At 37.4% G+C, this 23951-nt stretch overlaps 1 protein-coding gene across 2 annotated transcripts in view; it reads left to right on the top strand.

Annotated features, from left to right (window-relative positions):
• Positions 1–359: 359 nt before the first annotated feature.
• Positions 360–23951, top strand: part of IQSEC1 (IQ motif and Sec7 domain ArfGEF 1) — a 440052-nt gene continuing 416460 nt past the window's right edge. For both annotated transcript variants that reach the window (XM_089678737.1, XM_089678734.1), the window contains exon 1: positions 360–775. In XM_089678737.1, the coding sequence (XP_089534863.1) occupies positions 753–775 (23 nt within the window). In that variant the 5' untranslated portion in view covers positions 360–752. The remainder of the gene's footprint in view (positions 776–23951) is intronic.

The following is a 23951-nucleotide window of genomic DNA, read 5'->3' as shown; positions in this document are numbered from 1 at the left end:
CAGAATAGAAATAGAACATCAGATTAATTATTTAACAGGGCTGTGGTCAGATCAACCCATATCTGGAGGGCTGGCATTGTTATTGTGCTGCAAGGCTTCAAACACGTTGTGATTTTATTAAATGGTATTATGTGAGCTTGTCTTTGTATATGTATATAGTTTTTTTTTTCTCGGTTAAGACTAAATCCTGCTGCCTTATCACTTCAATGCATTGTGTACAAGCTTAAATTGCAGATGGGAGTGAATATTCTCCAGCACAGATGCTGCTGTTACTATGGAGATCTGGGAGCCAATCAGCTGCTGGTGCTCTGGACTGTACTATGATGCTGAGACAAGATGGTGAGCTCTACCTCTGCCTCTCATTCATTCCTTCCAGCTGAGGCAAAACACGCACACAGGGTGTAGAGCAGCTCATCAATGAAGGCTGTTCTGCCTGCTGTAACAGAGGACTAAAAACAAACCCCTGTTTTTTTTCGATACCTGATATTTATTTGACGTTTCTTATTTTTGTGCGATTATATTAGCTGTTTTGATTTATTTTTTTCCTTTTCCATAACAAGTCCCCACAGAGGGTTGGTATAACGCAGCCCTTGAAGATGGTTACATCACAGGCTGACTGGTGTGTGTCTCTCCACTGAGGATAAGACTGAATGAGCAGACGGGGCTGTAGATCTCTGTACTCATATTGCCTAAAGATCTATTAAGCTTTATAAGCAAATCATCTGAAGCTGACCGACCCGACGACATTGAACATGGCATGCAGAAGGTGTTATTTGTGAGTATTGCTGTGTTAGTGCGCATTTGCTTCCATTAAAGAAATGCATGCCAACGTCACACAGAGCAAATATAATTGAAATATACTGGGTGCTACGTTTATGGTAAACAAATGGTTGTGGCAAAGTGATTTGTGTTTTCTTCTGTAACTCACCTTGCTGCACATTATCAATATTGGCTGAAATTCTAGACAAGGCTAGGCTAATTTGCCAGGAAAGGATGTATGTGAGCAATGATCTGATGACATTTTTTGGGCTTGGTTAAGGCTAGTAAACCTGGCGCAGGAAAATGCTTTGTCATAATAAGCTGGACAATTCTTTAGATTATTTTTAAGTGTACTGCTCCATGATGACTTTGGGAACAAAATAAAGCATTGAAACACATGATTCTGCTACTGGTCACAAGGTAAAATGACTAGACATTAGAATTAGCATCAGGTTTGTCTGTCAGTTGTTCATATTTATGTTTTACCTCTGTGTTGGGTCTTTGTTGCTTACATACCTGTATGATTCGTACACTGGTTCTGAAGTAAAGACTATTTTTATGCACAAAACATCTACATGGTAAATGTATTATCTAACAAATGTCAATAAGAGTCTCTACAGTAACTAAATTAAATTTGGGCAAGATGTGTAAGCTTGTATAGATAATGATGACATGCGATAACAATGTTGATGTCACAAATTGCATTTAGAAATGGGTATATTCATTTCCAAGCACTCTATGCAGCCATTTTGAACTACAACATGCACAAATTGGGTATTAAGTTACAGTCATGAGATAGTATCCCATCATCATCCCAAGGTCTGTCTCTGGTCTGAACATTGTATTTGTGTTTTTGAAGCTCAGCTATCCATGTGTAAATGCTTACCTGTTTAGTTGCAACTTGTATATTTTGAAAGCAGCCACCTTGGTACATACACCTAGAGGAATTCACTTGAAAATGCTTCTTTTTGTTTTTTTCAACAACCTTGAAGTACTAAAGATGATGGACTATTGGGGTTTCTTTACATGTATTCATTTGGACACTTGAGATATAAACTACTTAGTTACAAATACTGTCAGAATATATTTACCATACGTTATGTACCGCACCATGCTGCACTCTTACTCTTGTACAAATGCACCTGGAGAAGAACATTAGTAATATAAGAGATTTCTTTTTATGAGATTACTTGAAATTTGCTGTGTAGCACTGGAGTTTGTACAGTGGAGCTTTTGTTGCTTTGGAGGACTCTCTTGTTGGGTAGTTTAATAGAACTAAGATTATATATTGGGTTCCTTTTTCTACGTCTTAGATAAACCTGTTTTTCTGAAAAGTTGGACCCTCTTCAATAAGATATAATGGGTATGTAAAAACATATTCCAACAATGTGTATATTGTATTTACAAGGGCCTTGTCCTACTTTCTATTACCATTCATATACATATAGAATCTGTATTTCTAGGAAAATGAGCATTCATTTTCTTTGGCTTTCAATAATAAATGTCTGGTGATTGGTATATTTCCAGAAATGATAATGATGCATACACTGGCTATTGGTACTAGCTAACATTTACCTTTAAATAGTGCATTGCTGGATCTGCATTGCCTTATTTTGGAAGGATGTCCTAACGTGACATAAGTACAGTACCAGTAGTTCAAAATATGCTGCATACCCTATTACCTATCATAAATTTTGGTGCAAGGTGTTAATAATTACATTCTACAAGGTTTAATCATTTTCACACAAATTAATGACTATAAAGTTAATAAGAACAACCTTTAACACTCTGCTAAGGTAATTCTGTTAGTATTTTGTAATACATATTTTGTCTTCCTTTCTACATAACCTATGTACATATATGCCAGGGTTTATTTGGGAAATGGACATTTGTATTAATTAAGTAAATGCATTTATAGTGGCATCTAAACCTATAACACCCATTGATACATTTTGGATTCTTGAGTGTTTTGATGAGTATACTTTTGGTGCATATACAATAGAGTTTCAACTCATCTCTTTAATAATCAACATATCTAAGTTATACAGGTTAGGTGGATACTTAACATCATTCAGTGAATTAACCGACTTTAATCATCTACAGAATGTGCGTCTTTAATTATTGAGATTTATCAGTCATATCATTTAATGCTAGGTTTCTCTATTCTGGAGGCTTTACATCTTTTGAGCCAACCATTTCTCCACAGGAAAAAGATCTATACTTTACATTTTAGCCCCGTACCTTTTTTTTTTTTTTTTAAATCACCCATGACTATATTACTATAAGTTACAGATTGCTCATGTTTAGAACTACAAAATAAAACTTGTATTGCTATGACCTATTTTATTAGCGATTAATTTGCATGCTTCCTTCTTTTAAATGGATGGGGCAAATTTGTTGCATGTTGTACAATACAGAGTAGATCACAGGTAGTCCAGTATTCAATGGGGTTGCAAAGGCTCAACTTCTGTGTATTTTGTGGTGTTATTAAACAGTTTAGTGTGGAGAATGGTGGTTTTAATGGCTATATACTACTGGAGGTCTAGTACAGCACATTAGGTCAAAGTTTCACTTAAGGCCAAGAACCTCTATCATAAATTTAGGCTATAAAAACAGATTTTGGTGCAGAGGAAAATGTGTCTATTACATTTGAATTTAACAACCTCAAGCCTGTCAGTCATATTCAACTTACTTATAAAAGTGAACCTTTCAGTAAATTTATAAGTCTGCATGAATAAATTTAGGATATGTTACAGTATTCAGCAAGAGTATATTTTAAAAAAAGTTCTACCTTTTCATCTCCAGTCAAGTGTCTTTGCCTAGACTGAGATGATGTCATCCGTGTGCTACAGGCAAAAGAAAGCTTTTTCTCAGTCTCTTCTTTAGTGATCAGACTACAACATTGTAAATTTGTAGCAAGTTACAGGGTGAGGGGCTGCATATGGGGGCCTGATCTGTTTCAGATATTTGTGAACACAGCCAAGTACTACACAGGCACTAGGATTTTAATAAATGTCTCATCTCTAAGCCAGCATTTAAGTCCAGGAATTAGAAGCTGACATAGGATGATGCTTGAACAGATATGGCCTTGTATGTCCAAAATAAAAGCAGGTGAAGACAGGGGGGAGTACTTTCAGCTGTGCTCAAAGTAAAACATACCTGTAAGTATTACACTTACACCTTAGCATGCACAGATGCTAGGTCCATTTTAGGAGGATTCTTCTAGCATTACATTTTTATGACAGATTATTTTTTTACTTGTTTTAGTGTACTAAAAATTCCTCATTTGAAACCCAATGGTTTATTTAGTTCATTTAAACAACAGTTTTAAATGCATTGATAAATTTGAAATACTGATTTACTTATTTCACCTACAGGTCTTCCAAAGTTTTTGTTATTGATGAAGTACTTAATGTTGTCTAATTCTGGGCATAAGGAGTTGGTTTTACAGCTGATAAACTGAACCTTCTGTTATACACTCACCTGCCACTTTATTAGGTACACTTTGCTAGTGCCAAGAAAATATCCCCCACACCATTACACCACCACTACCAGCCTGAACCGTTGATACAAGGAAGGATGGATACATGCTGTTGATTAAGCCATATTCTGAGCCTACCATCTGAATATTGCAGAAACCAGTCTGCCCATTCTCCTCTGACATAAACAAGGCATTTTCATCCACACAACTGCCGCTGACTGTATATTTTTTCTTTTTCGGACCATTCTCTGTAAACCGTAGAGATGATTGTGCATGAAAATCCCAGTAGATCAGCAGTTTTTGAAATACTCAGACAAGCCCATTTGGCACCAACAACCATGCAACGTTGAAAGTCACTTAAATCTCCTTTCTTTGCCATTATGATGCTCGGTTTGAACACACAGCTACATGCTTAAATGCATTGAGTTGCTGTCATGCGATTGGCTGATTAGCAATTTGTGTTACCAAGCATATGAAAAGATGCACCTAATGAAGTGGCCAGTGAGTGTATATCCATTTATGAAATTACTGCAGAGTACCATTTAGAGACAGTGAAGTCTCTCCCATGTTTACCTGACCTTAATTATTAAACATACTCACAAGATATGACAATCACGTGTACACATTTGAATCTCTGATTGCATGCCTAAGGGACAGTCCTAGGCCCCTGATAAACCATCCGGGTGCACATTGGTCTGTCTAACAAGCTAATGGGGTTGATTTACTAAAACTGGAGAGTGCAAAACTGGAGCAGCAGTGCATGGTAGCCAATTCATTTCTAACTTCCACTTGTTCAATTAAGCTCTGACAAAACTCCTGGGAGATGATTGGTTTTTATGCAGAGCTGCACCAGATTTTGCACTCTCCACTTTTAGTAAATCAACCCCAATATATCACAGATGTAAGATTCCATAATTCATGTGTATTCGCTGATGTCTAAAGGCACCTTGAGATATTTTTTCAGAACTGGGCACTAACATGTCTTGGGGTTTTTTTTTTAGGCCTGTTCATAAAATTAAAAAAAAAAATAAAAATAAATTTCACTGACTCTGTCAGGAGAAAATGTCAGTTTTCTCTTGTTTTATCCATTTTGCATGTTGACTTCTATGTAAAAGCTTATTTGATGGTGTACTTAAATACTTAAAAAAAATATATAAATACATACCAAAGTGATAAAAAAAAATATTTAAAGTATGCATTTTGAGTGAAAACATTTATAAACAGTCCCTTATATTTACTGAAATACCTTTTTTGTTAACAGATTCTCTTGATTTTTTTTTGTATTTCTAAAGTAGTTAATCAAATCCCTGGCAAAAAAAACTTTCTACATTTGTACATCACTGTGGAACAGTATTTGGGTCGTATATAATAAAAAAAAGTTCTTATTCCCAAATGCTATTTTTTCATTGTAGTTGCCCATAGAAACCAATCAAAATCTATTTCATACAAGTTTTACTTTAGGGTATTCTAATTATTTGCAATTAACTGTTCTTGAAATGTTTTGCACCCTTGTTGCCAAATTTGATAATCCCCCAGCAGATGTAATGTGTTCCCAATCACACTGCATACTTAATATATATATATTTTTTTTAAATTGTACTTTTCTAATTGTTACTTTGGAGCAGGGTTATCAACAGAACTCTATAGGGACCCTTTACTAGAACAAACGGTGTACATGTCTAGTTTACAACTGATAATGAAGATTAGCCAGCACAGTACAAGCTGGGTTCCCCAGCCTCCTCATAAACATTACATAGAAGGAACAGCTAAGTAGAATTTTATTTCAGTTTTGGAGTTTTCAGAAAAGAGCAAGAAAGGTAAGCAGCAATTTTTAAATGTATGCTGTGTAAAAAGGAACAAATAACAAGTATAAAGTTAACCCAGTTTGGCTTCAAAGGTGGAAATGCACATTATGAATTAGCACTTACTAATAAAAATGTACTAATAAATAAGACCACTTGTCCACTCTCTGTGTACATTATCTAAGTAAGATGTTTTCTTCCTTTTCTTCAGTTTTTTTTTTTTTTTTTTTTTTTTTTTTTACTTTTTGTGATATCAGTTTCAATATTTTTGGCAGCTTTTTCAGAAATAGTACATATCTGACTTGCCACATGAAAAATTAATTTAGCAATTTTCAACTTCATATATTAAGCTTTGAAAATCTATATGTAAAGTGGACCTCACTCTCTCAATCAACATGAACTATTTTTAATCCTTTTGCTGATGGCGTTAGTAAATAGATAGCAAAGTATATCATATTTACTTGTTTTTTTGCATTCCTTCAGTTACTTCCTGGTTTTCATGCCTAGGCAAATGATGTCATATATCCCAGCAGTCTTCAGAAGGGGAGGGAGGGTTCTCAGCTCAGCTTATGCCTGAGCTGAGGGCAGACGAATTCCAGGAAGTAAATGATATGAACCATCTGCCCTTACTCAAGATGGCCATGTCCAGAAATGCTAAAGGGTGTTTTGAGTTTGCTTTGAATATTAAAAATGAATCAAGATACATTTTTGGGCTCTGGTGTTCAGATGCAGTGCAGTTCCACTATAATAATATAATTTACTTTATATATCCAGGAACCTGTTTAATAAGTAGTAAGGTGCTGAAAATGTTTATCAAGCAGATGGTAATCATCTTTCATTGTTACAACTACTGTTAACCGATAAGTGTTTAAAAAAAAGATTTGGTCGCTAGAGGTTTTCGAATCATCAATTGCAAATTATCATTATTCTTTGCATTGCCTTCTGTACATGTCTTATGACATCTAAAGTGATATAAGGAAATCTATGTTCTATTAGAAATCAGCATACAGCAGTGAAATCTGAATGATAAAATATCTGCTTGAACCTCTGAAGTATGAAATGTAAGATACAATTGTGTTAGTCCCATTGGGAAATGTTGTCAGCTCATACAGAATTGTGCCTTTTAGAAATTACATTTTACTGTCATTTTTGTACCCAGTTAGCAGTTATATTTTAGTTTTTCCTTTTATTCCGCCTGATGTGGCTGCATAAATTGGTACAAATTGTGCATTATATCCTTATCTGCTTTGCAGATCTTTTAATGTGATTGTCCTTTTTGCAAAAAATGTAATATTAAGAGAATTTCTTTGAGAAGTCTTGGTAGGTAATTTGTTATTGCCAGAGAGCAGCCTGAGACAAAAAGCACGAATATTCTAGGAATTTTCAACAACTTCAGAGAGAATCTTTATTACATCTTATCATACAAATTGCTACAAAAAAGTTAGAGAAACCCATTGATTTTCTTATTTTATTATTGGGACCCCGTTAATTATTCGAGTAAAAAGAGTTGAGGCCTCAAGATAATCACTCAATGGCCATTTTTAGGAATCTAAGTCTTATAACAGTGCAGTCTGCCCTCTGAGGAATAGGAGCATGTGCTGATATTAATATCTGTTCTCTTCCTATCAGCCCAGTGTCAGATCATAAAACCTTTGTGGACGCTGACATGCTTCCTGCTGGAGTTCAGGAATGTTAAATGACACACTCTTCCAGCTAATGGAGAAGAGTTATCTTATGAATAACAAAGACTTAATTTTCTTTCCAGTAATCCTGACAGCAACTTTATAAGATATAATATGAGTGTCTCATCAGAACTGGGATAAGGCAAAGGAAAGGGCAGCCCTACAGCCTGTTGCTTAGCTGGACACTTCTGCCCCTACAGGAGAAGAATAAACAAAGGTTAAAATGTACCTCTGATAGCTAAGGCTGAACTATTACCATAATCAAAGTGTGGAGATTTAAATAAGTACAAGTAACTATTGGTAACTGTTTTCTTTAATGAGACCCTGTCACTAGACCGTCAATTTCAATAACAATCATTCTAAAGGATTATATGTGTTATTTAATGCATGTGATTTACCTGTCAAACCATCCCTTGTGCAGATGTTCAAAATACCTGATGCTGCTGCTGCATACTGCAGTCTTTGATGTGATGTCAGCAGATTCAGAGCTGTCACTCAAGTGACACTCTATAGTATTCACTTCAGCCCTCTCCCAAGGCAGCTATATAAAAGGCTATATAGAGTGGTAAGGGGAGGGCCAGTACAGCACAGACAGTAATTAGACACTTCTACAAGAGGAGACGACTAATAGGTGGCAGGTGGGGGCTGTGGCTTTGACTGTTCCTGGAATGGTCAAATTCCCTAGGAAGTTCATGGGCACACTGCAAGTAACTAAAATGTTTTCTGTACAGGAGAAATCCTCTAAGTAAGAAATTGTAATACTTTATTTGATTTTTTGACTGGCTTTTCTTTAAAGTTGGTAACAGGTTAGTGGGAATGACCTTGTTTATATGGAATATGAAATATCACTGGAATTGTATTGAGATGTGGAGTCTCTTTTTCACATATAAGAATATATGCTAATATTGTCACCTTGAAACCCACATTATGGGTGTTATTAACAACAACTTGAATAATTATTCCTTGAATAATTATGTTTTCAAAAACTTGGTTATACACATAAGATAGATGTCATATGTGCAGTCTGGTTATTTTTTAATTTATCATAATATATACATAATAATATAACCTAACCAAGAAAGTTAACTCACAAGGCAAAACATATGCAGACTTATCTACTGCTCATCCTTATTCTGGTAAAAAAAAAAATCCAGCCAGAAGATTAACTGCTTCCCAGAGAAAAATCAATTCTGTTAAGGATCACTGCCCTTCTGTCATCATTAAAATAATTTAATGCAGGATCAAAGGAAGGTCCATCATCTGAATATCAGAATGCAAGGGTAAACAAAATCATGAGGTTCCATTTCGTAGATGGGAATATCCTTTTATTCACATACCACAACACAAGTAGCCAGACCTCAGGGAAGTCCAAAACGGCATGTATGCCTGTGTTGTAGATGTAAATAAAAGGGATGATGCTGGTTTGTGCAGTTTAGCTGCAGGATTATATTTTCCTCGGAGAACAATTAGTCAGAAAGGTCACAAAGTACAAGTAAATATAAATAGCATTTGGACCACGCATATATCGTGCAAACAATATAAACTTAGTAACAATCAATAAATATTGAGTGATAAACAGTAAACATCTATAAACTGGTTTTAATATGTAATCCCAGTATGTGAAAAAACAGTGCAAACGTGCTAGATTCTTGATTGTGAACTCCGTATTAAAATTACAGGTGCTCCACTGTGCTCAAACTGGTCCCCCACATGTATTTGCACTCACCGTCATCCCATGACCACCTATCTCTAGGATGGTCACTTGTTCTTTGTTGGGACTAGCCTAGTAACAGCATTAGATTGGTGACCGATGTTCCTTCACAAGTACTCCACAGCGTTGCTAGTAGTAACCAATGTATCTTAACAGGGGCTAGATGATGTTGCCAATAGCTGCTCTTGCCATCCCCTTGACTTGCAAGCAAAGAGAAGCACGTGAATAAGAGGCCATCTACACAGGTGCTGCAAATTAAGAATGACAAGATAGGTGGTCATGGGATAACACTGAATGCAAATCCATGTGGGCACCAGTTTGAGCACAGTGGAGCACTTGTCAGTTTAATACAGAGTTTACAATCAAGAATCTAGCACGTTTGCACTTTGTTTTCACATACTGGGACTGCATATTAAAACCAGTTTATAGATGTTTACTGTTTATCACTCAATATTTATTGATTGTTACTAAGTTTATATTGTTTGCACGATATATATGCGTGGTCCAAATGCTATTTATTCCAATTTTGTGTTTATGAGTTGACAATTAGGACTGCTGCATCACACGGGTTTATAATATCAAGTTCATAAGCACAGCAGCATTCTTTTTACTTTTTACAAGTAAATATAATGATCATCCTTCTCCCAGAAAGAAATGTCAGGCATGCTTGTGAGGTTTTGTTGTGAAATATGTATTGCTTTTAACTGAACCTGCCTATTTCATTGTTACTGGTAGAGAATGAAATCTAATGATACAAATATAGATTACATGGGTGTCCTTCCATAATAGCAGTTTTGAAGCATTTGGGAACTAACCACTTATGTCATTCGAGCAATAAAAGCAGGAGACCTCATACCATTAAAGTTGGACAAGAAGTCTTTTGCCAGCACTCAACATTTTTAGCCAATTCAGTGTTTTTCTCTGTGTTAATGCAGATGTAATCTTGGAGAAGTATTTGGATTACAACAAGATTTGTCCTAAGAAACGCAATTCCAGCTTTTTAAAGTGTGTCTTTAGTTAACACTTGTTTTTTTTTTTTATAGCTTTTGATAAAGCAGAGAAGGGTAAGATCTTTCATCAGGTTTCTGTTACTGTCTCTGTTAAGGAAATTCAGCACTGTATTTGTACTGGTGACCTTGTTTACACAGAAAGAAAGAACTATCCCTAGAACATGAGGTGAGATGAAATTTTCCAAAGGGGACTCCTGTTCAGATGACAACTGTCTAAGAATGCAATTCCCGTAAAGTGGTAGTGAAGTCCAGTTTTTTTTTTATTTTTAGAGGCCCCCTGAAGGTATATTTTATAATGTGCTAGTATGCACATTATAGCAGACTTATTTATATTAAGTCCTCTAGCGCTTTGATGAGATTGATTTGGCGGGTCTTGGGCGCTTTCATCTTTATCTGGTCTTCCATCTGGGTTCCATGCCTTCAGCCATTTGAGTGGCTGGGCCGTGATGAGGTCTATCCTGCACATGCATGGGGGTGTCACATTGACACCACACAGATCAGTGAGTGTAAATGTACACTTAGCTGCACATGTACATCTCAGTGTACATGTCCTGGGCACTTTCATTTTCAGCCGGTTCCATGCCTTCAGATGTTTGAATATTGAGGCCGCGATGACGTCATGAACAGGATTACCATTGTTGCAACACATAGAGATGGCCATAAATGTAGACTTAGCTGCACATGCACAGCTTGCTGCACATGCACGGCTCACTGTACATGCCGACTGACAGGCAGGAGGAAGCTCTTATAACAGAAGAGACCGGCAGGGTCCCTTAAGTCATAAAAATCCTGCTTGTCAGCAGTTTTTCAAAACAAGTCTTTACCAGCTCTTTAGTACCACTTTAACTTCCTAGAGCTGCCAGTTTTAGTTCTGAATTGCCAATATCAACAAGGCTATCCCAATAAAACAAGTTTTTTTATAGGGTGGAGAAGGATATAAACCTCTGGTTTTATTGCTATCTATGTCCAAGTGAGGGATTTCCTCTCACTTCCTGTCCTACTGACATCCTATATGTAAGGGCATAATGAGAGGAGGAAAAAAACTCCTCAGTGAACACGCAGACACCCTTGTCCATTTGACTAAAAAAGGCAACTCAATTGTTTGTGTCTTTGTTAAAGAGATTTTCCTCACTCCATTAAATGATGGAAAATCTTGCTAGTGAAGATAGAGACAACAATTAAAACCTCTTCTTTAAATGTGCTATGGTAAACTACTGTACGTGGTGTTTATAATGCCTCTTCATATGCTGGGTTCTCAAATGTTAGATGAAAGTTACTGTCCTCAACTGGAACCCTCTCGAAAATTATCACGCATACACCATATGTAAAAACAGCAGCAATTTGTTCACACGTGATAGTGGAATAAAAGCCCAAGTGCAGATTAATCTAGCATTTTAAGACTGTTGGATGATCCCTATTAAAAGAGAAATATGGGAAAGTAAAAAAGCAAAACATACCCACCATTATACTTGCCTATCTGGATGCAGCATCTGTCCCCTGTCGCTTCTAAGACTGAGATCAAAGACTGCTGATCGCTCGGTTCTTTGCCTTCAGTAATCGGTGTTCCCCTCCAACGCTCACTGGTTTGTGCAGGGGGCAGGAATGGCTGGCTCAGGCTCTCCGTAGCATGCAGCTGCTGATACATCTGGGTGGATCCCGACAATAAAATCGAGTTCTCTCCAGAGCCTGGACCAGCTCAGTGACGTCAGTCAAAAGCGGACTGTAGCCCGCTGTCAGCTGAAAACTGGTCACAGAAGTGCAGAATAAAGTGCACTCCTGTGACCCACAAGAGAAGTAGGGCGAAAACAGCTGTGGCCCTATTTCTCCTTTAAGCTTCAGACACCATGAAGTTTACTTACTAAAGGAGTAGATTGTGGCAAAGTGAATGAATTTATTCTGGTAAATAAAGTAAAGATGTGTTCAATCATCCATTAATGCACAAGGCAGAATCCTGTTGTTGGTAGTTGTTGTTTTTTGTTTTTGTTTTTTTTTTCCTTTTAACTACTTGCACTCCTGAGGATTTACCCCCCTTAATGACCAGGCCTCTTTTTGCTAATTGGCGCTGCACTAATTCAACTGATAATTGCGCGGTCATGCAATGCTGCACCCAAACAAAATTTACGTCATTTTTTTCACACAAATAGAGCTTTCTTTCTGTGGTATTTGATCACCTGTGCGCTTTTTATTTTTCACGCTATAAACAAAAAAAGACCGAAAATTTTGCAGAAAAACAATATTTTTTACTTTCAGCTATAAAAAATATATAGTAAACTCAAAGTTCGTTATAAATTTAGGCCAAAATGTATTCTGCTACATGTTTTTGGTAAAAAAAAAAATAAGTGTATATTGATTGCTTTATGTGAAAGTTATAGCGTCTACAAACTGGTATAGATACTGCAATTTACGCCATTTTTTTGCTATACAGTGCTGCACTAGTTTAACGGACAATTCCGCGGTCATGCAATACGGTACATAAATGAAATTTATGTTCTTTTTTTTCACACAAATTGAGCTTTCTTTTGGTGGTATTTGATCACCTGTGCACTTTTTATTTTTGGCGCTATAAACGAAAAAACTTTTGAAGAAAAAATAAAAAAAAACAATATTTTCTCATTTCGGTCATAAAAATTATCCCAAAAAACTAAAATTTCATCATAAATTTAGGCCAAAATGTATTCTGCTACATTTTTGGTTAAAAAAAATCCCAGTAAGTGTATATTTATTGCTTTGTGTGAAAGTTATAGCGTCTACAAACTATGGTATAGATAATGGAATTTACACAGCTTTTACTTTCTGACTGCCCATGACATTTCTTGAGGTGCTAAAATACCAGGATAGTACAAACACCCTCAAATGACCCCTTTTTGGAAAGTAGAGACCCTAAGCTGACTGCTGAGAGGCGTATTGAGTCCATGTAAGATTTATTTTTTTTCCACAAGTTTCTGGAAAATGACAAATACATTTTTATTTTTTTTTTTTACACAAAGTTGTCATTTAAATGATTTATTTCTCGCACAAGCCATGGGTATATGTGGAATTACACCCCAAAATACATTCTGCTACTTCTACCAAGTATGGGGATACCACATGTGTGAGACTTTTTGGGAGCCTAGCCACATACAGGAGCCTGAAATCCAATGACCACTTTGAAAGCCTGAAGGTGCATAACTTCTTCATTTCACTTCCTCAATACCTATCACAGTTTTGAAGGCCCTGACATGCCAGGATAGCCCCAAACCCCCCCCAAATGACCCCTTTTTTGAAAGTAGACACCCCAAGGAATTTAAAAAGAGGCATGGTGAGTATTTTGCAGAACTCATTTTTTCCCACAAGGTTTTGAAATATAAAAAAAATTGAAAAAATGTTTTTGCTTTTTTTCTTCATTTTCCAAAAACTTGTGGCAACAAATGAGATCTGCAAAATACTTACCGTGCTTTTTATCAAATTCTTTGGGGCGTCTACTTTCCAAAAAGGGGTAATTTGGGGGGGTTAGGTGCTATCCTGGCATTTCAGGGCCTCCGAAACTGTGATAGGTAGTCTGGAAGTGTAATGAGGAAATAAAGTCCTTTAAAAGCCTGAAGGTGCTTATTGGATTTTTGGGTCCTGTGCTTGGCTAGACTGCCAAACCGTCTCTCACATGTGGTACCCCCATACTTGGGAGAAGTAGCAGAATGTATTTTGGGGAGTAATTCCACATATACCCATGGCATGTGTGAGCAGTAAATCATTAAAGTGACAAATTTGTGTAGAAAAAAAATTTTTTTTGTCATTTTCCAAAAACTTGTGGTAAAAAAATAGATTCTTCAATTGATTCAACATGCCTCTCAGCAAATAGTTTGGGGTGTCTACTTTCCAAAAAGGGTCGTTTTATGCCCAGCATTAGAGGTTTATGCCACACATCACTCACTCTTCTAACCACCTGAAGATCAAGCCTTTTCTGACTTTTTGTTCACATGAAAAAAATCTGTATTTTTTGCTAGGAAATTAATTTAAACCCCCAAACATTATATATTTTTTTAAAGAAGACACCCTAGTGAATAAAATGGTGGGTACTACAATTTTTTATGGCACATAGTACTCGTGCAGCGATTTTTAAATAAAAAAAATACACTTTTTTTACTTTTAATGCACAAAAACACAATATATTGGCCAATTATTTGGTAATACATTTTTTAATATCCATAGGCAACACTTTAAAAGCCTTTAAAAGCTACCATTTTAGATTTACAGAGGAGGTCTAGTGTTAGAATTACTGCCCTTGATCTGACGTTCACGGCGATACCTCACATGTATGGTGCAACCACTGTTTACATACCGGCACAGGGTCAACGCTTGTGCACACAGGTGTGCGTGCATGGGAGGGGCGAGTTTTTTTTATTTTTTTTTAAGTTATTTTGATTTTTTTTATTATTTTTACACTGTAACTTTCATTTTTTTCTTTTTAATCACTTTTAATGCTATCACAGGGAATGCAAATATCCAGAGTGAATAAAATGGTGGGTACTACAATTTTTTATGACACATAGTACTCACGCAGCGATTTTTCAAATGCAATTTTTTAAAAAAACTTTTTTTACTTTACACTTTTTACTTAATATGCACAAAAACACAATGTAGTGGCCAATTATTTGGTAAAATATAAAAGATAATGGTATGCCGAGTAAATAGATACCAAACATGACATGCTTTAAAACTGTGCATGTCCCGTGCAATGGTGACATACTGCATACATTTTTAATATCCATAGGCAACGCTTTAAAAGCCTTTAAAAGCTACCATTTTATACTTACAGAGGAGGTCTAGTGTTAGAATTACTGCCCTTGATCTGACGTTCATGGTGATACCTCACATGCATGGTGCAACCGCTGTTTACATACCGGCACAGGGTCACAGGTGTGTGCGCATGGGAGGGGCGAGTTTTTTTTTTAAGTTATTTTGTTTTTTTATTATTTTTACACTGTACCTTTAATTTTTTTTTTTTTGATCACTTTTACTGCTATCACAGGGAATGCAAATATACCTATAACCTCAATGAGCATTGTTATATATTCTTTTTTGAGAAATCTGGGGTCTATCAGGCTCTAGATATCTCCTCTGCCCTTAAATTATCTAATCAAACCAAAATCGGTGTGATCAGATGGTTTCCCAATTTACAAATGACGCTGTTTATATCCTGCAAAACTGAAGTGATGAAATGCTCGTAGCTTCCGAATTCTTAGACTGCAGAGATGATTGGCACCACTCTGGTCTCCAATCAGCTCTATGGTCAGCTGGCAGAAATACCGGATGCATTCTCAGGTTCCCCCGATGGCACGGGACTGCCCGAGAAGGCTGTGGAAGGCAGCAGGGGAGGGAGGGCATCATATCCTGCTGCTTGTAAAAGCAATCCTGCAGCTAATTAGCCAATAGGATTGCTTTTACATGAAAGCCGATCGCCGGCTGAAAAAAATGATATCAGGATGATGCCTGCAGCTGTAGGCATCATCCTGGTATAACCATTCAAAGTCCAGTGATGTACCAGTACATCGCTGGTCCTTGTTGGGTGTATATGCTATGTTCTTTTTTTTTTTTTTTTGTATGCAGCCTGTGGACTGAATGAAAAAAAAGAAAAAGTGTGTGGTATGCCCACCATTAGAATATACCGCCCTGCATCCACCCACATCTAATGGTGGGCACACATTAGGTCACACTTTAGGTCACACAACTGGCCACATGTGCCAGTTCCAAGATTGAACAAATGTCTAAATAGTGGCACGCTTGAATAAAAATTGTCCACGTATAAGTGGTACCCCATATGGAAAAAGGATGACACCAAGTCCCAAACTATCTTGCCACTGCTCCTCATATAGTCTGGGCATCCGGGGGGCTCCACGTGACTATCTATTCCCTCGTAAATCCGAAACTTATAAGTATTGCCTGTTGTCCTCTCACAGGTCCTCTACATCTTGACCCCATATGTGGCACACTTGCTGGGGAGAAATTGTTTGAATGCAAGGCGGCCAGAAAAATTAATCAGGGACTCATCAACGCATATTTTTTTGCTGGGGAATTTAGACATCTGCAAATTTTTGGTTAAGGTGATTTGCGAGGGGCTGAATTTTGTGGAGCCAATCAAATTCAGGGTCACCCCGTGGATGACAGAGTGTAATGTCGTTGAAATGCATAAAACACATTCTACTCTCATATCTATGCCTGGCCATGGCAGCATACAACACACAATACAACCGCAATTTATTTCTTTTAATAATGCCCATGTTGAGGATTAGGCCCAAAAAAATGTAAATTCGGAAAGCGTAATGAGTTTCCATGCGAATGGTCTGGCAAGGTTTGAATTTGGGTTGGCGGTGATAAATTGTTGTGCATATAAATTGCTTTGATCCACAATCAACACATACAGATTTTCCGTGAAAAACAACTCCAAAAATCAAGGAGGTATATGAAAGACCAAGATGTACTAGACCGCTAGTGCACGCCAGTTCACCAAAAGGTAGAGTGGCACTAGTACTGGCACTCTGCTGCATATGAAAGTCATCAAAATTTACCGGCAAGTGCTAACAGAGGCCCGATTCTGCGAACACTGCGGTTTTGTGTGCAATGTATCAAGTGACAGTGACCTACTGACACTGCACTTGCTGGGGGAGAAGGGGGGGTAAGTGTAGGGGCTAAACGCAAGGGCTGGCAGGTGCAGGGGCTGATCCTGATAACGCTGTGTTTTTGGGGACACTATACTAATGTGAACGCTGGTATAGTGCTGATCTGATCAAAGATATTGATCCATTCAGACACTATACTAGCAATGGAGGTTTATTGTGCATGAGCGTGCTCCTGGCAATCAAAGGGTTAAATGCGATGACTGGTATACTGACAGGCAATCTGGCGCTATCTGGGAGGGGCGTGAAAACCACGGGAGCACAAATCATGTATCTATATATATATATATGTCGCCCTGTAGCAGTATTTCTACTATAGGGGGTCAGGAAGCGGTTACAGAAGCGGTTTGTGTTACGTCGATGCATTACTTTAACTGACAAATGCGCCTGTGCGTTTTTTATTTTTTGCGCTATAAAAAAAAAAGACTGACAATTTTGAGAAAAAAAACAATATTTTGGACTTTTTGCTATAAAACGTCCAGTAAAAAAATTTTAAAATCAAATTTCGTCAAAAATTTTGGCCAAAATGTATTCTGCGTCATGTCTTTGCTAAAAAAAATCCCAATACGTGTAAATTAATTGGTTTACGTGAAAGTTATAGCGTTATAGCCAAAGTTATTGCCCCGCGGTGCCACCTTGTGGCCGTTTTTCTACAGTGGCTGGACGGCAAGCAGTTAATTCCCATATACCTGATTTTCTGGTGAACACAACTTTACTTTATTAATTAAGCTGAGCTTTCACTAAGTGGACATTCTCAGCTTCATAAGTAAATCAACTGTAATATGTCTGTGCCTTGTGTTTGTGTCCTTATAATGCCAAGATTTGTGACATATTAGATTATAGTGGTTCAAAAGTCAAAACATAAAAACACCCCACTGTCTGTTGTACCTACCCCATCACTAAACGCTTACCTGAAAGAGGGAGCTTGGGAGTGGTTCCCTGGAACTGTGTGTGTCTATGGACATATGCAACCCAGCTCAGGAGTGCGAATGCGCATGGATGTCTTCATAGCACACGGCTTGCTAAGGAGGCATTTGGAGGAGGTCAAAGCAGACAGCATTGGTGGGGGACTGCCAAAAGAGGCGGTGCAGTATTGTTGCACAGCACATGTAAGTATATTGTTTTTTATATTTTACCCAAAGCATTTATCCTTTAGTATTACTTTAAAGTGCATTTAGTCTCACTACTATATTTGAATATACAGTATTTCTGCTGTATGAACATTTGGTACTGGTAATAGTTTTCTATAAAACAAAGCAAAAAATTAAAAAAAATAACAGTATTCCTAACCCTTTCCAATCTATCCTAAAATGTAGGTACAATTCCAGTTTAATGTTTTTGTTTTTTATTTTGGATAAAGTCCTAAAGAAAGAAAATGGTGTGTTTTAAATTCAATCTTTGTCTATTTAGGTAGTTTTTTTTATTGTTTTCTGTTGTACTTGTTGTACTTGACACCTGTTGCCAAGAGAGAAAGTTAGGGTAATATTACCAATAAAGACTCAAACAGCAATATAAGCCTACCCAAGGTTCTAAACTTTCCTAACACTACTAAAAAATATTACTGCTGTGTCTTTACTGGGAGATCTCCCATGACTTCCTCTTTTATCTGACACCTATCAAAAAGATAGGAAGTGAAGGGATTGTTTCTCCAGGGGAATTTACAATAACATTTTGCCTGTGGTTTCTATTCCCTTCTCTATCCATGATTCTTCATATAAACTGATATACTGTATATCAGGACTTAAAAAATGGACGAAAAGAAAACTGGGATCCACCATTGTTCATTTAGGGAGCTTTTGGAGGATTTAGATTCTATACACATTATAAACATCCATTTACTCTGGAAAAAAAAGCTTAATCAAAAAGGTCATGCAGGAAAAAAAAATATAAGCAGCTGATGCAGATCCACATTTTAGTCGTATGGACTGAAAAGCAAAAGCCGATGAATTTGGCTCTGAATTTAAACTGATGAATGACTTAGCAGACGTGGGAGGCAGTTGACAATCCAATTGTTAAAGATGGTTAGATAACACTAATGTGTCTGCTACTCATATTAATTTTACAATTACATATTTTGACCAGCAGCTACTGCATTCTTTCACAGCTACAATGAGGATTATTAGAACTGCCAAGTGTTGATTAATGCACCCAGGCTTGAGGAGCAGAACAAGATGTGGTGTATTGGTCTTGTTTTCATATAACAGATGATAAGCCTATTTTTTTACCCTTCAGGCTTAAAACATTGTAAATCAGATTTTGCCCTGTGGTTTGCCTGGTGTATTTTTTTTTATTAATTGTTCTGCTTTGTTCCATGATATGTAGCAGTTTACCATATACAGATGATTTGATATGTTTCTGAAAACTCTGGCTTATTTATTGCAACCCATTGCAGAAAATCAGGTTTGTCAAGTGTTGATTGGTTGATGTGGCTAGTTTGCTCTTTATTAAATTAAATTTGCACACTTGTCTTGCTACAGCTCTTAAATTGTATCTGAACCCAAGAATAAAAATGTCATATTTTGCAGCTTATTAGATGTGGAGGCTGCATTTTTTTTTCTTGGGGAGGGGGTGCTTTTTTCCTTTATTTCCATCTAGTGATTCTGGCAGTAGAGCTTCCTTTTCAGATTTAATTTGGGTACAGTGTTGCATAACCGCACAATTGTCAAAGTAGCACAGTGTTGAATAGCAAAACATGGCTTGGACATGAAGGGGGTAAAACCTTCCAGAGGGCAAATAGTTAAGAAAGCTCCTCCCACCTTTCTGATCATTGCATGTTATTCTTGAGAACACTAGTTCAGGTTGATGTGTGGTTTCTGAATGATCCAGCAAACAAATTAGAAAAAGAAAAGCCAGACTCCTCTAATGACTCCAGTCACATTTGGAGTAGTCATGCTCAGTCTTAGCCGATGCCCATGCATTCAAGTGACATAATTCTTAGACTCCTGAAAATTAATATTGCAACCCTGCCGAATTTCAAAAAAATAATTGCTAGGATCCATCCATATACCCTCACCTACAAATTGCTCTGCTTTTTGGCATTCTAAAAATGATATTTTTTACAGCGCATTATAAACAATGCCAGTGCAAATTGTTACCATGCTTGAATGGACATTGGCAGCTGGTCTGTATATAAAAGATATACTCATTAAAACTTATTTTGCTGAGCATCATACACATATACAGTTTATTTTGTTAGGCACAGCATATTTTCTGTCCTAAATTCCACTCAACATCACATATAATCGACCTCTGTCAGTATGACATTGCTGATAGCAGATAACAATAACACGGCTTATAGTGGATCTCAGGAATTTATTCATGCAGATTTGTAAAGTTTACTCAGTGCGTCACAATATACAGCAGCAGTAAAATATTTTAAAAATCTATACCTTTTATAAACAGTCTTAATGACATATTGTCATCAGTCTGCTGTAGGACAAAGGAAGAATTTCACCAGTCTTCTCTCTCTGTCATCAGACTGCGACATTGTATCTTTGTAGCAAATCACAAGGTGAGAGACTGCAACAGGGTGCTCATGAGGCCTCATCCACACCTGTAAGCTTTGATGATGCTCACATGGGTCAGAAATCTCTAAATACAGGCAGCAGCATTTACGTGGTTATGTCATCTCTTATCCAACATCTCAGTCCTGACCTAACTATACTGTAGCCTGATCAAAGATTGAGTTTTCCTTCTGCAAAAAAAGAAAACAATCTTTCAGAAGTAGTAAATAACCATAAAACACTGATTGAGCCCGGGTTCACATATATGTGGTGCGGTACATTACATGTGATTCGCACAGGAACCGCACGATTTGTGTGTGATGCAATTGGAGCCATACATTTTATATGGCTCTAATCGCACCGCACCCGCACCAAAAAGGTGCAGGACCCTTTTTTTGGTCTACACTAGAATCGGATTGCATGGGTATTCACACCTATGCAATCCGATTCTGCACATCACACCGCATTTTGCAGACCGATTTCGGGGTGTTATTAACTTAACATTAACACACCCACAGCGGTTCGCATGAACGGGGTGCTATTCTGATGCAGTGTGGAAAAATATATTTAATGCTAGGGTCTCTTTAATGCAAACCATGAAAAAAAATGGAAGGTCCACTTAAATGCCAACCCCCCCACTGCCCAAACAAAATTAGTTGTAAAAAAAAAAGCTATAAACATAAAGATGCTGCAAAAAGAAAGTACCTTGTTCCCAACTTTGTACTGCCTTCTTTGTACTCAAAATCCTCAGAGAATGGGCTACTTATTTCTGTTTTTAGCTTTGTTCTTCTTAGGGGTGATCTCCATCTGTGTTTAAACTATAGAAAAATTAAAGTTTAATGTGATTATTAGAAAACAGAGTTTTGGTACTTATAAAGTACACTTATTTTATGTACTGGTGCTGCCAGTCTAGCGATTGACAGTTCTTTTCCCTTTGGCCTGCATCTTCCTTTCTGTTCAATAGTTGTTAGATCCAAAGTAATGGACCTCCAACATATGGGAAGATGGATGTACAGTGCATATTAGACCAATGTTTCCCAGCGTTTGGAACCTTTACCATCAAAAAGTTTCATCTAGTGACAATACAAATGATGGCTAAGCATGGTAGTTTATATTATTGGACCATTTCTGAAAAAAAAAAAACACCAGGACAATTTTCCAAAGGAGCAGTGAATATTAGTGTAGCATAGCAAGTAGTGTGAACATTTAATGTAAATAGTCTCAACTCTAAAGCTGACCATAGATGACTTGTTTATATGTTTTTTCTTTTGTTCAGCTTGCTTAGATTCCTCCATCCACACAAGCGAGATGGATGGAGGACCAATCCCCCACCCCCTCCTGCCAGAACATTGTATTCTAACAGCAAGACTCTCCATTGTCAATACACTGATCAGAAGCTGCAGCCATTGATTGACAAAAGTTTTCCAACATTCCCATTTGACAGTTAAACTAATGATCAACTTCTGTTGAACAGGAATGGCTACACATGGATCTAAATTCAGCTTGTGTCTGCTATCCATCTGTGGCTAGCATTACCGTATTAAGCCAGCCAGTGTCATCATTAGGTGTTGGCTTTCTTGTGGGATGTTTGTATTAATACATAATATATTTAATCCAGAAAGACAAGAGTCTTTCCTGTGTGCTGCAAGACTCTGTGGTACATAAAAATGGCAAAGTGTGTATTATCTGGTTGATGATCTCCTACAAAAACCATTTGAGTTTGGGATATATTATCATAGATCAGAATGAGATATATTTATAATAGTGATGGGTTTTCTAGAATACAGAATACAGAAAGTATTCTCAGCGCTTAACTTTTGCCACATTTTGTTATGTTACAGCCGTATTCCAAAATGGATTAAATTAATTTTTTCCTCAACATTCTATAAACAATACCCCATAATGACAACATGAAAGAAGTTAGTTTTTGAATTCTTTGAAATTTATTAAAAAACAAAACAAAACAAAAAAACACGTACATACGTATTCACAACCTTTGCGCAATACTTTGTTGAAGCACCTTTAGCACCAAATCAGCCTCAAGTTGTTTTGAGTATGATGCTACAAGCTTGGCACACCTATTTGTGGGCAATTACCCCCATTCTTCTTTGCAGTACCTCTCAAGCTCCATCAGGTTGGATGGGGAGTGTCGGTGCACAGCCATTTTCAGATCTCTCCAGAGTTGTTCAATCATGTTCAAATCTGGGCTCTAGCTGAGCCACTCCAGGACATTCAGAGTTGGCCCGTAGCCACTCCTTTGTTATGTGAGCTGTGTGCTTAGGGTCATTGTCCTGTTGAAAGATGAACTGTCGCTCCAGTCTAAGATCCAGGTTTTCATCAAGGATGTCTCTGTACATTGCTGCATTCATTTTTCCTTTGAGCCTGACTAGTCTCCCAGTTCCTGCCGCTGAAAAACATCCCCACAGCATGATGCTGCCACCACCATTCTTCACTGTAGGGATGGTATTGGCCAGGTGGTGAGGGGTGCCTGGTTTCCTCCAGATATGATGCTTGGCATTCAGGCCAAAGAGTTCAATCTTTATTTCATCAGACCAGAGAGTTTTGTTTCTCCTGGTCTGAGAATCCCTCAGGTGCCTTTTGGCAAACTCCAGACGGGCTGCCATTTGCCTTTTACTGAGGAGTGGCTTCCGTCTGGCCACTCTACCATACACGCCTGATTGGTGGAGTGTTGCAGAGATGATTGTTCTTCTGGAAGTTTCTCCTCTCTCCACAGAGAAATGCTGGAGCTCTTTCAGAGTGACCATCAGGTGCTTGGTTACCTCCCTGGCTAACGCCCTTCTCCCTCGATCGCTCATTTTGGCCAGGCGGCCCTCTCTAGGAAGATTCCTGGTGGTTCCAAACTTCTTCCATTTATGGATGATGGAGGCCACTGTGTTCATTGGGGCCTTCAATGCTGCAGAAATGTTTCTGTACCCTACCCCAGATCTGTGACTTGATACAATCCTGTCTTTGAGGTCTACAGACAATTCCCTGGACTTTATGGTTTGGTTTGTGCTCTGACATGCACTGTTCACTGTGGGACCTTATATAGACAGGTTTATGCCTTTCCTAATCCTGTCCAATCAACTGAATTTCCCACAGGTGGATTCCAATCTATTTGTGGAAACATCTCAAGAATGATCAGTGGGAACAGGATGCACCAGAGCTCAATTTTGAGTGTCATGGGAAAGGCTGTGAATACTTTTTTTTTTTTTTCCCATTTTTTATGTTTAAAAAATTGCAAACGCCTTTCATGTTGTCTTTATGGGGTATTGTTTGTAGAATGTTGAGGAAAAAAATGAACTTAATCCATTTTGGAATCAGACTGTAACATAATAAAATGTGGCAAAAGT

This window comes from Staurois parvus, unplaced genomic scaffold (genome assembly GCF_062004578.1).
Source record: "Staurois parvus isolate SC_StPar_1 unplaced genomic scaffold, SC_StPar_1.0 ptg000209l, whole genome shotgun sequence".
Lineage (NCBI taxonomy): Eukaryota > Metazoa > Chordata > Amphibia > Anura > Ranidae > Staurois > Staurois parvus.
Note: the sequence above shows the minus strand (reverse complement) of the source record. Positions and strands in the feature narration are given on the sequence as shown.